The sequence below is a fragment of the Paramisgurnus dabryanus genome, chromosome 24 (assembly GCF_030506205.2).
Source record: "Paramisgurnus dabryanus chromosome 24, PD_genome_1.1, whole genome shotgun sequence".
Lineage (NCBI taxonomy): Eukaryota > Metazoa > Chordata > Actinopteri > Cypriniformes > Cobitidae > Paramisgurnus > Paramisgurnus dabryanus.
Genome location: NC_133360.1, coordinates 12323444 through 12337938, shown reverse-complemented (window position 1 = coordinate 12337938; position 14495 = coordinate 12323444). Strand labels below are relative to the sequence as shown.

At 38.0% G+C, this 14495-nt stretch overlaps 1 protein-coding gene, 1 long non-coding RNA gene and 1 other non-coding gene across 3 annotated transcripts in view; 2 read left to right on the top strand and 1 right to left on the bottom strand.

Annotated features, from left to right (window-relative positions):
- Window positions 1-5: 5 nt before the first annotated feature.
- On the top strand, window positions 6-9249 carry LOC135727917 (uncharacterized). Its single transcript, XR_010525353.2, has 4 exons — window positions 6-144; window positions 5771-5863; window positions 5999-6249; window positions 9112-9249. It is a non-coding gene; the product is annotated as an uncharacterized lncRNA (long non-coding RNA).
- On the top strand, window positions 629-701 carry trnaa-agc (transfer RNA alanine (anticodon AGC)). Its single transcript has one exon. It is a non-coding gene; the product is annotated as a tRNA-Ala (tRNA).
- The window catches only part of tm6sf2b (transmembrane 6 superfamily member 2b), a 13768-nt gene continuing 3866 nt past the window's right edge, over window positions 4594-14495 (bottom strand). Inside the window, exons 2-10 of the mRNA XM_065245988.1 lie at window positions 14021-14124; window positions 12190-12287; window positions 12017-12120; window positions 9516-9598; window positions 9136-9260; window positions 8951-9052; window positions 8380-8472; window positions 6006-6125; window positions 4594-5904 (exon numbers count right to left, since the gene is read on the bottom strand). Coding sequence (XP_065102060.1) covers window positions 5695-5904; window positions 6006-6125; window positions 8380-8472; window positions 8951-9052; window positions 9136-9260; window positions 9516-9598; window positions 12017-12120; window positions 12190-12287; window positions 14021-14124 — 1039 coding nt within the window. The 3' untranslated portion in view covers window positions 4594-5694. The remainder of the gene's footprint in view (window positions 5905-6005; window positions 6126-8379; window positions 8473-8950; window positions 9053-9135; window positions 9261-9515; window positions 9599-12016; window positions 12121-12189; window positions 12288-14020; window positions 14125-14495) is intronic.

The window sequence follows — 14495 nt, the reverse complement described above, 5'->3', positions numbered from 1 at the left end:
TATGGGTTTTTCTTGTGTCAGGATAGTTTGCTAACACGGGGGTTGGTCTTGAACGTGTGTAAATGATATATTGTGCTGCATGTGCTTCCCATCGTGCATTCAGTCAGTGTACAGGTACAAACTGCCATCGGTGCATGATATGACGTAAGCAAACTTTTTTCTCTTAATGTTTTGAAAGTTGTAAAAAAGTGCTCGAACATATAGTGCTTTTAATTCAATAAATAGCCTCCTATATTTATTATTTTTTTGTTGTGATTGCGCTGCTGCGGATTTTTTTAACTTTACTGCGCAATGATTACGCTTTTCTTTCCTTTATTTCTTACATTTTAGGACGTAAAATATTGTAAAGACAACCTTATTGCTATTGTTTTAACCAAAGTCAGACTTTATTTCCCTGCAATGCGGGAAAACTCGATTTGCTAACTTACGAAAATGAACCATAGTTTTACTGTTGTTGTTTTTTTTAGTAAAAACAGAGTACTTTTATCTCAATTTCATACTGCACTTAAATTATGAATGTCATTAGAAATTGGCAAATTTTATAGTACTAATGTTAGTTTTAAATATTTGCGCATTACGTATCTTACGGAACTGCTAAATATGGGCAGACGCAGGACGTAAACAGGAAGGGGAATTAGCTCAAATGGTAGAGCGCTCGCTTAGCATGCGAGAGGTAGCGGGATCGATGCCCGCATTCTCCAAAGCTTTTTCGGTTTATTAAAATTACCTTATTTTAGTACTCATTATTTTAGTGAGTATTTTCATTATCTGTTGTTTGTTGTCATATAACTTACCTTCAACGATCAGTTTGCATGAAACAGTGCATTGTTTACATTTCACTGTGTTAAATGAGCCTCTACGTCCAATGAGCAACCAACTTACAGTAGGTGTACACATGATATCATTTCATATAGTAAAATAATATGATGTGGCCTAGTTATTTGTGATTTACTGTTGCCTACATTATTACTACATAATATTAAATATTGATATATTTAATATTGAGGTCATGTCAAAGATTGAAGTCAGTGGTATCAAACGTTGTAGCTCCAAATTTAGCCTGGATTTCACAGACATGTCCGCATAAATAAAACAATGGACATAAATGTACATAAAAACTCCATGTTTAGTTGATTTGTAAATTCCCAGTGCTATGTGTAACTTTTACACACCTCTGTATAAATTCCCCTGGCACAGCTTTAAAAAGCACATTTGATCTGAAAGACGCCGCACGCAGTGCTGTGTGTGCAAGAAGAACCTGCATTGCTCTTTATCAGCATTAAAAAGGTGCTGAGCAAATCTGCCTTTTAACTAGTAGTCAAACTTCTCCCTGCTGACTGATCATGTGATGTATCCATATAAAGCTTATTTATTACCCATGAGACCAGGCAATTATTAAAACCATATGTTATGATACACAAATAGCATCCAAAACTCAAACTTTAGAGAATGCGCTCACATTTTGATCCAACGTCTGAGGTCAGCGGGGGCAAAACTAAGAAAGAAATAAGCAATGTTTGTTTAATGCAGATCACATTTTCAGAGTAGAGGACAGAGGTCAGATAAACAGGTATTTTTAAAGATATTGTTTTTTCAAGACAGACAGAATGAGCTATGGTTTAATGATCTCCTCTTCGTGCAATTTAAAATGTTGTTTCTTTTCATGAAGAATTCAGTAATAGCTGTAACTCTGGCAACTGGGACGATAAGACATTTAGAAAGTGAAGGTATAGCTTAGATAATTACTAAATTTATACACACTAAAATCTATTATTCTAGGGTATGTTTGCATGGCAACAATCATACTAAGAATGGAAAAGTTTTTTTTAAAGATTTAGCGTTCAAACCACGATGCTGTTAAAGAGGTCCCAGTTCACACAGATCTACAAAACTGACTCAATACCATAGACCGTAAAAAAACTAAATATGCTGTACTATGTGCACCAAGCCAGTAGATGGCGATGTTACTTTGTAAAGAAACATGCGCATATATGCAGAGCGCTAAATACAATTTGACCATTTTTTGGGGGGCGGATGGTGAGGTAGCAGGGCCGTGCAGAGACCATTGGAGGGGCAGGTGCTCAAAGAATAAAAAGGGCACTTTGCTCGCCGACACGCAAGCACACAACTGAAACAAATAATAAAGTAATACAGAATAGAAAGATGATAAGTCTAACGTTTTTCTTTATTTTCCTTGCAAATAGAGTGAGACAGAAAAATCTATATAGACTGAGTTTTATATCTATATATTTATGCATTTGGCAGCAGCTTTTATCCAAAACGACTTACAGTGCATTTCATTTAGTGTTTGTGTGTGTCAACACAGTATATGCAGTTTTGAAATGATATGATATTATATATTGCATTGTGACATTAAGATATTATTACGTTTACAGGCTTGTGTTTTTTTGTCATATTTAAAATATAATTCTATTCTATTCTAATCCTGTTCGAAATTTGTATACAAAAAGAGTAGCCTATAGTTTTGAATCGTGTTTGTGTTGTGTTTTTGCACACTTTGATGCCTTGATGACAGGGCAATAAAATAATGACATTCATCTCTCCTTTCATTCATTTTATGAAGCCTCTAGTACTTTCTTTCAGGTAAACTAAAACTGGTTGCAAAGCTGGAGAGTTTTTGACTGAGTTAATAATTTAGCACTAGTATGGCTATATTACCCAACATCAGCTCACATTATCTTTTATCAAAGGCGAGTCCAGGAATCGTAAATTCAATGTGATACAAAAATTAAGAGTTTTTTTTACCGTATTCATCGGATCTTGCTCTTCCAACAAACCCCGCGTGACAAGTGGATGACATTAGAACAGCGCGAGAGCGATTTGAAATCAAACTCCTCCGTATGATTTCCCGAATATTTCTCGCGGTACTTTGATGTCATGTGCGATTCGGTTCTTGCATTGCTGCGTGAAGTTGAGCACACCTAAAAACTCGAGACAGCTACCTGTATGAACTCCCGGCAGAGAACGTCCCTGCCTTTGCCTCATCCATTGTTTTTATATGGGAAGAATGTTTTATTTTCAGCGTGAGAAATACAAGGTGTGGCGTGTGAAGGCTGAAATGCGTGAGACTTGAGAGCCCTGTTTGCATCTAACGTTCTAGAGATGTTAATACACACAGACAGCAATAAACAAAAGCTGTGCATGCTCTCCTCACGTTGTTCTTGTAAAATAATAATAATATAACAAGCATACCGCTTCGGTTCAATGCCGGCTCGAGGGGATCCTCCCTGTACTGCGCACCGTGTCGTGCACAAGTGGGCGCTGCTAGTGCTGTGAGCTTTCCCTAAAGAGATTGTCCAATAAAAGGTCAATACGTCATCATGTGACTAATTTTATTTGCGGCTAAATTATTTTTTATTAATTTTACTTATAGTTAGATTGGGCAGGCCTTCACAAAAGGGCATTTAATTACAAAAAAATGCCTTGACAAAAAGGGCACTTTGGTCATCCAGGGGTAAAGAGGCAGGTGCTTGGGCACCCGCCGCCCCCCCCTCTGCACGTGCCTGTGAGGTAGGTTTAATTACTACAAGTGACCTTGGTCTATAAATTGTGTAAATGTTGTTGGAAAAGCGTTAATAAATCCTTGAGTAGCATAAACATAGTCCTGTAGGTTGCCTTTGTTATTTTGGTTGTTAAAGGATTAGTCAATTTTCTTTAAAAAAATCCTGATAATTTACTCACCACCATGTCATCCAAAATGTTGATGTTTTTCTTTGTTTAGTCGAGAATAATTTTTTAGTTTTTTAAGGAAAACATTCCAGGATTTTTCTAATTTAATGGACTTTAATGGACCCCAACACTTAACACTTAACTCAACACTAAACAGTTTTTTTCAACGGAGCTTCAAAGGACTCTAAACGATCTCAAACGAGGCATACGGGTCTTATCTAGCGAAGTGATTGTCATTTTTGACACTGCGACCTCACGTAATTGCGTAGTGACTTAGAAAGGTCTCGTGTTAAATATATGAATCGCACATTTGCGGACCATTTTAAACAATAAACCGACACAAAGACATTAATTAGTATCATTCCACATACAACAAAGTCGGAACGGTCCTCTTTCTCCATACTTGTAAACAGTTGGGCGTAGTTTCGCATACGTCATCCGTGACCTTTTTTATGTGATGACGTATGGCGTGAGGTCGCGCTGGCGCATCACATGACCAGAGATAGACGAGAAGTTGTCGTTTAAAAGGCATAATTTGTCAAAAATGACAATCGTTTCGCTAGATAAGACCCTTATGCCTCGTTTGGGATCGTTTATAGTCCTTTGAAACTCCGTTGAAAAAAACTGTTAAGTGTTGAGTTAAGTGTTAAGTTTTGGGGTCCATTAAAGTCCATTGAAATGAGAAAAATCCTGGAATGTTTTCCTCAAAAAACATAATTTCTTCTCGATTGAACAAAGAAAGACATCAACATTTTGGATGACATGGTGGTGGGTAAATTATCTGGATTTTTTAAAGAAAATAGTCTAATCCTTTAAGTATGGCTTTCGTGGAACAAAGGTAAATTCCAGTTAACTCCCTCAAACAATCAATAACAACAGAGTCCTTTTAGAGTAGTTTATTTATTCAATAAATTTCTACATACAGCAATAAAATAGCGTCGCACCTTTTGAAAATTGAGTTTTTTTCATTGCCAATCTGAAAACTTCTTAACAACAACTTTCTCCAACTCAGCTTTGTACTTTTTTTCAGAGATAAAGCGTGAACTTATCGAGAGATGTTGTGCACTGGGTGGCGTTGCCAAGTCCTCTGCTTTTTTCGAGTTCAGATTTGGGCAAGTCTTCACAGGTTGTTTTTTTTCTGCGGGTTATAGATGACAGGATTTCGTTCATTAGTTATTGGTATTTGGGCTGTGAATATTCATTGGGATGCTTTTGGGCTAGTTTTGAAAGATCATTGGATGATTTTGATACGCGAAGCTGGCAACCCTGGCCGTGTGCTTGCGCAGACGTTCGGTTCGGATTATATAGAATGTACATGTAAAGAAACATTTGAATCAGATTGCAATGTTTTGGGTGCATGTAAACTGTATTGTCGTAACCTTAAATCGGATTAAATTCAAATTTTGTGCATCTAAAGATAGCCACTGAGCTAGCTTTACTGTTTAAAATGTGTACTATAATGTATATTGGCTGCCAAAACTCCATTCACATACATGATTGCAATCTTTCCTGATCTTTGGGAAACCAAAAAATGTGTTATTTTCGATGAGGTATTTGTTCAAAGTTCATATATTAGCCACAAGCCAGACCATTGAACAAAGAAAGACCGGAAGTTAAGTTCCATCCCTACGCGTAACCGCGAAAACATACGTCACATCGCCTTGCACATCACGTCACCTTTTTACAGATTTGAGTTTTTGTCATTTAAACAGTCATTTTCAAAACTTGCACGTTGAAACCAATTTCAAAAGTTTGGCTTTTCAGGACCCCAAAAATGTATTGTAACATAACATATAACACAAACACGTCAAAAATCTTTCAGTACTAATGTGTAGTGCTCCCAAATGCCAATTAAATCTTGAAATTTGCTTTATATACTGAGCATCATCAATCCTATTTGAACTAAACACTGTAAAAAATGCATGATCAACATGGTTGGGTCAAATATGGACGAGCCCAACCTTTGGGTTATTAAACCCAAAAATTGAACAATTAGCTTAGCATTTAGCGTAATTTCTTCTCATGGTTAGTTTGGCCCTTGGGTGCAATAGTAAGGAAATATTCTGGGTCTCTTTGGCAGCGCAGGGCAAGCAGGACGGGACCAGCGGCATAAAGCAGGTTGAGCAGGAAGACGGGCAGCAGGGACGTGGCAGGGGTTCTGAACGTTTCTTTGGTACGTGGGTGCAGGGAAGCTCCTACATGACACCACTGGCACTGGTGGAGAGAAAAGTACAAAATATTATTTTGTTTGCAATGTTTGTTGGTTAAATCTATCTATCTGTCCTTCTGTCTATCTATCTATCTACAGTACTCACCTGTAAAATGGCACCTGCAAAAAACACCGTCCAGTCCAGCATCCAGCTGCAGCCTGGTGTGCACAGCCCAAATACAAACGAACCCAGCACTGGAAACCCATGGAACAACAGCAACAACATCTGAAAGCAGAAATGACATCAGGCAACAACTATTATTTCTATGCGAGTGACAGCGGTACCTGGCCTGGCTCTTCACGCTGGTCCTTTGATGGCAAATTAATGCGGTCTGACTCTGTTCTCAAGGGTAACATAATGCACTTGCTCTGAATACAAATCACTCTTGAGTTATTCTCACGTTATCGTGAAATAAAACACAAATTTATGGGGGAATTACCCAAGATGTTAGATGTTGGGTGCCTGTTTGTGTTGCACGGCACGTGGTGACCTTCGATGCAGCCTGAAAGTCATTTTGGCACGGTAATGAAGATACACCGTTGGAGAATTTCTTATACTTGACTGAGTTTCAGATGAATGATAATGAATAAGAGGAGAGGGGACGCAGAACAAGATAGTTATCACCTTCAATGATGCTGTATATCTGGAGACTTAACTTTTGCTTTAACAGTGCAAAGGTTGTGGGTTCGAACCCCAGGGAACACACATAATGTGCAGTACCTTAAGTCGCTTTGCATAAATGCATAAATCTAATGTATAAATGCTTTGACACTGTACTGGGTTGGGCAAAACTTTTAGAAATTTATAGTAACATTTCAGTACACATAAACACTATTTTTATATTTAAATATTTTGTATGATCGAACCATGTTTTTCTTTCCAGACAACAAAGGCATGTTGGTGTGCCCTCGTTCCTTATCAAACACATTTCCACCCATGTCACACACACACACGACACCTTGTTCAGGTCTGATGGAGGGGCTCAACAAGGGCTCATGGGTGGGATTAGCTTATCAAGTTCTCACAGCACATCTCCGGCTTGATCGATGGGCTGCCATTGTGCCTGTACGCCAGCTAGAACAAGGACTTTTGATAACCTATATTGACCGAGCAAAGACCCCAATCCAAGAAAAACAAAGGTAGCTTTATGATAGCTTGAGACAGAGTGAAAGGATATTCTTTGACTGCCAAAGGTGACAACACGCCACACTGGAAGTCTTTTATTTAAAATGCTTACATTTTTTAGATTTAGTCAAATTGCCTGTACAAGTCATTTACATTTACTATTTTTATTTCTGACAATGAGTCTCATAATCTAATGATGAGATTAACATATGTGTAAAGTCATTATTATAAATTAGTGCTGGGCATAGATTAATCTAGATTAATCTCATACAAAATAAAAGTACAAAAAATATACTTTTTTGCATAATATATATATAAATAAATAAATATATATATATATATATATATATATATATATATATATATATATATATATATATATATATATATATATATACACACACACATGTAAATGTTTCTTATCTTTGCCCAGCACTATTATAAATGTTAGAAATGTATTAAAACACGTTTCAAAAGACTGTGAACACTGAGTTGTGGAGTTACACCATTTTTGTGTTCAGGATTATTTGGGCGGGGCTAAAACTCGATGACGCACCGCCCTTACGAAAATTAATCATGCTTTTACTACAGTAAAAAAAAAACATGGTTACAGTACTAAAACATGGTAACCACAAAATAACCATGGTTTTGACAACCATGCTTTTCAAAGTTTTATAGTAAGCCCATGGTTAGTGTAGTTAAAACGTGGTTTTGCTGATAGTAATCAATACAACAAAAATAATGGTTACTACACCTGCACCACAATAAAATCATGGTTAATTTAAACACAATCACGAGCATCCATTCACATTGTAACGGTATTTAAAAGTTGAGAGAGACCGCGACGGCTGGAAGTGGGTAAAAGGGATACAGCTACGGCAAAAATCTCGTGAATTCTCGCCGGATGAGCGCTCTTCTCATCCTAATCCTACTCACAAACCTAACCCTAAACCCAACATTTCACGGGATTTGGGCATTACTTGTATCATATCTAGCCAGAACCGCTTTTTTCATCCTAATCCTAACCCAAACCCAACATCTCGCGAGATCTCTCCGTAGCTGTATCTCCTCTAGCCAGAACCACGGCAGCTTTCCCGCGAATGGGTGTGGTTTCAGCGCTGACAGCGGACACGCCCCCAGCGTTTGAGAGCAGAGAATCCTGACTGTTTTTCTCAGATTTTAATAATTTAACTTATTTTATTTGGCGGTTTTTATCTTTCCATTTTGACTAGGCGGTTAATATCACATTTTCTGTGGTGTCACAAACTGAGAACACTTTTAATATCGGACTTTACACGGACTTTGGGAGCTTCGGGACGGGTTACGAGAATATGTGGATATTGTACGCACTCACCATAAGTTTGGGAAAGCCCACAGGATCCTTCAGATATGGTTCGTACTCTGTCACATATCTGTCGAGTATTTCCAGTGGACAATCAAGAACTGCCTGCATAGAGAGAGAGAGAGTAAGAAACAGAGAAAGAGAGAGAGAGAGATGTTAGTTACAGATCCATACTACTGTAAATTCACAGCAGTTTGGTTCAGCTAAGCTAAAACATAGTCAGGTTTTCTTTATCCCAACAGATTTGACGATGTAATTTATTAAAATATTTATTTTGAATGATTTCAAAGTAATATCGTGGTGTTACTGATGCATACTATAGCACTGATAGGCATGTACCATGCGGTATATCATTGCACACTTGGTAGAGCATTGCGTTATCGTTGCAGAGGTCATGGGTTTGGTCCCAGGGTACACACATACTTATAAAATGTATAGAATGAATGCACTGTAAAATGCTTTGGATAAAACAAATGTAAATGATATGCTGTAATCCAACATACTTCCAAAAGCACCATTGTACTGTATTTCCAACAAACAACAATGGTACTTTTTGATTTTGTAAGCGTAAGTCTGAACTTACCAGTCCTCTAAAGAGACTGAAGCCCATGGCAGCCACTAAGTAAATTACAAGACCCAGGTCCACTGGACGCCATATTAAAACCTTTTTCTGTTCACGTTCAGCCTGATGGATACAAGCACAGATGATGTAACAAATAAATCTGTTTTTGTTCTTCTAAATAGTTTAGAAGAATGTTGGCTCTTCACCTTGAATGCACCCACAAGAGGCACGTCCTTCGGCCTGGAGAACAGGGACACCGCTCCCCATATGGGTACCAGCAAGAAGGGCATGTTTAGCCAGAAGGCAGGACGAATCTCTGAGCCATATGTACCTGCATTTACATATGCCATACATTATATAATGTTCAGCAGATTTGTTTTTTATTTGTTTGTGTTCAGTGGAAATAGAGAGTATAGTCATTAAATTTCTATTTTTGGTTTCTTTAAGTTCATTTTAGTGTTCTTGCAGCTCAATTCGTAGAGCATTGCTTTAAGAGTGCAATGGTCTTCTGCCACATGTATAAATGTACATTTTAATTTTAAATATTTATATTTCATAGACATCTCAAAAGCATGCATTGACTCACCAGCCACTATTCCTAGCACAAACACGATCATATTGGCACACAGTGATCCAGACCAAAAAAGCCCCAATGTACGGTACTGTTTCCTTGAATGAGAGGACACAGATTTTCACACGAACAGGTACATGTACCTCCTTTTAAACACAACAGCAAGAATTGAAGAAAAACATTATGTTCTTCCCAGACAGTGTCACCATAACCTGTTCTGATCCAAGATGGTGGTGTCACCCTGATCGTAAAGGATTGTTAGACTGAATACTAAGGTAATATTCCAATTGCTTTTGACAACAAAATATAAGGCACAAAAATATGCCTAACTATTTTAGTTACATCAAAGATACTGAATATAACAAGATTGAGCAGACCTATTACTATGGCTGTGTCTGAAATAGCCCCCTATACCCTCATTCAATATTCCCTACTTTAAAGCCCCATACACATTAGCAGCAACTAGCAGTAGTAGAGCGACTCGATCTGATTTATTATTAATGGAAGCTCGACGGCACAAGCAACAGTGAACAATGGTGACCGGATGGGCATGTCCAGTTGCACGACAAAGTTGAGAAAAGCTTAACTTTATGCAAATGATTACTTTCTGGAGTGAAGAAAACGAAGCATTAGTCGACTAATATACTACACTCGAGTGAGTGTTCGGACACTTGAGCTCACCGGAAGAGCATCTTTCACCAAGATGCAAGAATTTATGCCAAACTAACCCACTATTGTGAGTTGAATGAGTGCACTAAATAAACAATTTCAGAAACCACTAAAAATGGATGTTCCCTCAAATGGTTCACTGTTTAATGGTATAGGGGGCTATATCGGACAAAGCTTATTAATAGGGAACAATGCAATGCTCAATATGGCCGGTCTGGTGACGCAAGTCCCACCTTCCAGTTCATGGAACAGTTGATGTCAGGTTTAAGGGGGCGTGTACACCAAAGCATTTAAACATGATTGAAAACGCCAAGCAGACGCTGACTGTAAGTGCTTGCCAGGCTTTTTTAAGGTGAACACTTTGGTTGCAATGATACTTAAAGGATTAGTTAATTTTCTTAAAAAAATCCAGATAATTTACTCAGCACCATGTCATCCAAAATGTTGATGTCTTTCTTTGTTCAGTCGAGAAGAAATGATGTTTTTTGAGGAAAACATTCCAGGATTTTTCTCATTTTAATGGTCTTTAATGGACCCCAACACGTAACAGTTTAAAATTGCAGTTACAAAGGACTCTAAACGATCCCAAACGAGGCATAAGGGTCTTGTCTAGCGAAATGATTGTCATTTTTGACAAGAAAAATAAAAAATATGCACTTTTAACCACAACTTCTCATCTATCTCTGGTCATGTGACGCGCCAGCCCGACCTCACGCTAGACGTCATCACGTCAAGAGGTCACGGATGACGTATGCGAAACTACGCCCTTACAAGTGTGGAGTAAGAGGACCGTCCCGACGTTGTTGTATGTGGAATGATACTAATTAATGTCCTTATGTCAGTTTATTGTTTCAAATGGTCGCAAATGTGCGTTTCATATATGTAACATGTGACCTTTCCACGACATTACGCAATTACGTGAGGTCGCGCTGGTGCCTCACAGGATCGGAGATAGACGAGAAGTTGTGGTTTAAAAGTGCATATTTTTGTATTTTTCTTGTCAAAAATGACAATCGTTTCGCTAGATAAGACCCTTATGCCTTGTTTGGGATCTTTTAGAGTCCTTTGAAGCTCAGTTGAAACTGCAATTTTAAACTGCATTAAAACTGTTACGTGTTGGGGTCCATTAAAGTCCATTAAAATGAAAAAAATCCTGAAATGTTTTCTTCAAAAAACATAATTTCTTCTCGACTGAACAAAGAAAGACATCAACATTTTGGATGACATGGTGGTGAGTAAATTATCTGGATTTTTTTTTAAGAAAATTGACTAATCCTTTAAGCTTTGTTTATTAGTCGTTGAACAATGCGCTGATTGGTTGTTGTGATATTTGTCCCGCTCCTCCTCCACTGTGATTGGACGGCCGAGTGAGAAGTGACATTGACGAGCTGAGTGTTTCACCCAAAGCTGAACATTTTTCAGTGCTCAGTCCACCGAGTGCCGCCGCTCAGCTCGGACAAAACCCACCAGCTGCTGGCATTTTTAAAAAACGCAGCGCTTCCATTGCAAACAATTGAAAACATACGTCGGAATAAACGCCTAGGTGCGCACGCTCCCTCATTGTGAGTCAGAAATATTTTGTTTAATTGTGATATTAGAGAAATCTGTCTTTACCCATTCACGTAAATAATCTATCTGTCTGTTTTACTTACTAAGACTCGTTTTAGTCTTGCATGACTGAAATAACTGTTCGGAGGTATTTGCAAAAATGGCCACCTAGTGGTGCGACTTTCCTAACGGGACTTCCTAACGGTTATATTTAAATGTAATAGCGTTAAAGGTTGTCTTAAAATGAATATGAGAGGGGGCAAAACTATAATAATTACTCAGAGACGCACAAAACAGACCTGTTTGACATGCGGTGCACCAACATCAGGTAGATGATAAAGTGCACAATGCCATCCCAGTAGCACATCATGATGGCATACAGCGTACCGAGATACGGCTCACCCTGAGGAACAACAAAACCATCACCAAATATTGTTACAGTTAGTGACAATCAATGACATCAGATACTGACCGTTTTCTGGTAAAACTCCATGAATCCAGAGATGAAGCCGTCGTATTCCAAAGCACTTGTGAGGTCAATGACACAAGTAAAGGAAAATTCGGCAAAAACTGAACGAGAGAGAAAATCAAGGTACATATTCGTTCATTTGATACATGGCAAGTAAATGAGATTAATGTAATTTACAATCAATTCAACCAAAAAGTGTCTTGAGGATCGCTCTAAAATCAGACCGTAAAATATTATTCGCTCATAAAATGACAGACGGCTCTCGGCTATAATGAAGGAGCAATTTCAATCACTTTGTTCGTTTTAATTGCAGGTTTTACAAGAAAAGTCATCTGTCCCCATGGGGATTAAGAGCTCAGATTTATTGGCACTTTCGAAACGTTGAATTTAAATGTTTTTGGCTTTAGCTCTAAGCCTTAATGCACCATGCAAAGAAATACCTGGCTAATAAGATGTTCAAGCACTACACTGCCCTATCAAGAGTTAACTACTCTTTCTCTACTGCTTTCTATATTATAAAGATTTCACTCTTACCAGTTATTGATTTCTGGCGAGGTGAAAGAGGATAATGATGTCTGCTAGCAAAGGTGAGAACAAGAAATTCATATTTAGAGTTTTTTCTGGTTTAAAGCACAATTGTGCCAAAAGGGCACTTTGCGGAGACGCAGAATACCACATGTGGCATTTCCAAAGCACCCAGGTGACAAATAATGAGTGGCAGGAGACATGAAGAAGAACAATTCTTAAGCGTGGAAGCAAAAATAATGACTGTAAATGTCACAGCTTAAAGCCCAGACTTTGTCTGGTGGATTTAAAGGTACAGTACACAAAAATGCTGTCTTTTATTCTTTTTTTTACCCTTATTTTCTACTGAATAATTTATGTTTCATACAGTGGAAAGTCGTCCACCACTGTATAAAAAACACCTGGTTTTCTGGTTACTATGGAAATTAATTGTGACTGCCTCAGTCACCATCCACTCCCATAGTAACTGGAAAGCCCCCAAACATTTTTATTATTTTTAATCTGCATTTGGGTTCTAAAGATCAAAAAATGACTTTAGGGGATCAAATGACATGAGAGTGAGTAAATAATGATAAAGTTGAATTTTAGGGTGAACTATCTCTTTAAGGGGGCCTGTTCCTCAAGGACCTTTTTTTTCAGGTATTCATGGCTTATTGTGCAGGAAATGGGGGGTGCAGAAATGAAGACAGGTACAAATACTATTCTTGAATCCAATTTCATGGTAGGATTAATATTGTCCTCTGTCTAGCGTGCATGATATCTGACTGACAGCCTTGTAGATACGATGGCTCAAACAAGAGTTGCATTGCTGAGCACATATACACAGTTTGATAGTGAATGTGGATATCCTTTCTCTTAATCATTTGCTTTCTCTTCAGCCCTTTTAATCCATGTGGGTCTTGGTTTTGGCTTACCTGCATTACAGGAGTTATGGTCGAGTTATCTCAGTACAGCAGAATCACATTAGGTTTCTTGATAACGTCACCTTTCGCTAAGTTTTTCCCACACTAACACCGTTATCTTAAAAACACTGAATTTCAGCCACACAATGCAAGGGAAAAGCTAACATAGGCTCACTTTTATTTTGACCGTACAGGGAGACAAGTAAATATAGAGATCTGATTTGTGCCGGTGAAATGTCAATGTGGGCTTTTCGCTGATTCTAATGCGTTTTAGTTACATTGGCATTCAGTGAGTGAACAGAGGTTTATGTGACCTTGTGTGTTTCAGATATTCGCTGCATTTTTATTATTGATTTGAGGACCTAAATGAAATGTGGAGAGTGCAATAATTGACTCCGAGCTCATACCGTAGAACAAAGGATCTTTGGGGGGATTGTGGCGAGTAGCAGCGTAGACCAAAATGAACACCACCAAAAGAACAGCCACTCCAATCTCCAGAATAACCACCGGCCTGCCCGAAAGAAAAAATGCCAAAGCTGAGCTTAAAATTGGATGTGACATTGATATTAACACAAACATAGTTGTCTTTATAAACTGTCATCAAAATCTATTCATCTGTCTGTCTGTCTTTCTGTCTGTCTGTCTCTATCGATCTCTCTATCAATCTATTTGTCTGTCGATCTTTTTTCTATCTATTTTACTGTCTATCTCTCTGTCTCTCTATTTGTATATCTGACTGTTTCTTTATATATCTGTATGTCTGTCTATCTGTCTGTCTGTCTATCTGTCTTTATTTATATATCATTCTGTCTGTTTGTTTCTCTGCCTGTCTGTTTCTCTGTCTGTCTGTATTTATATATCTGTCTGTCTGTCTGTCTGTCT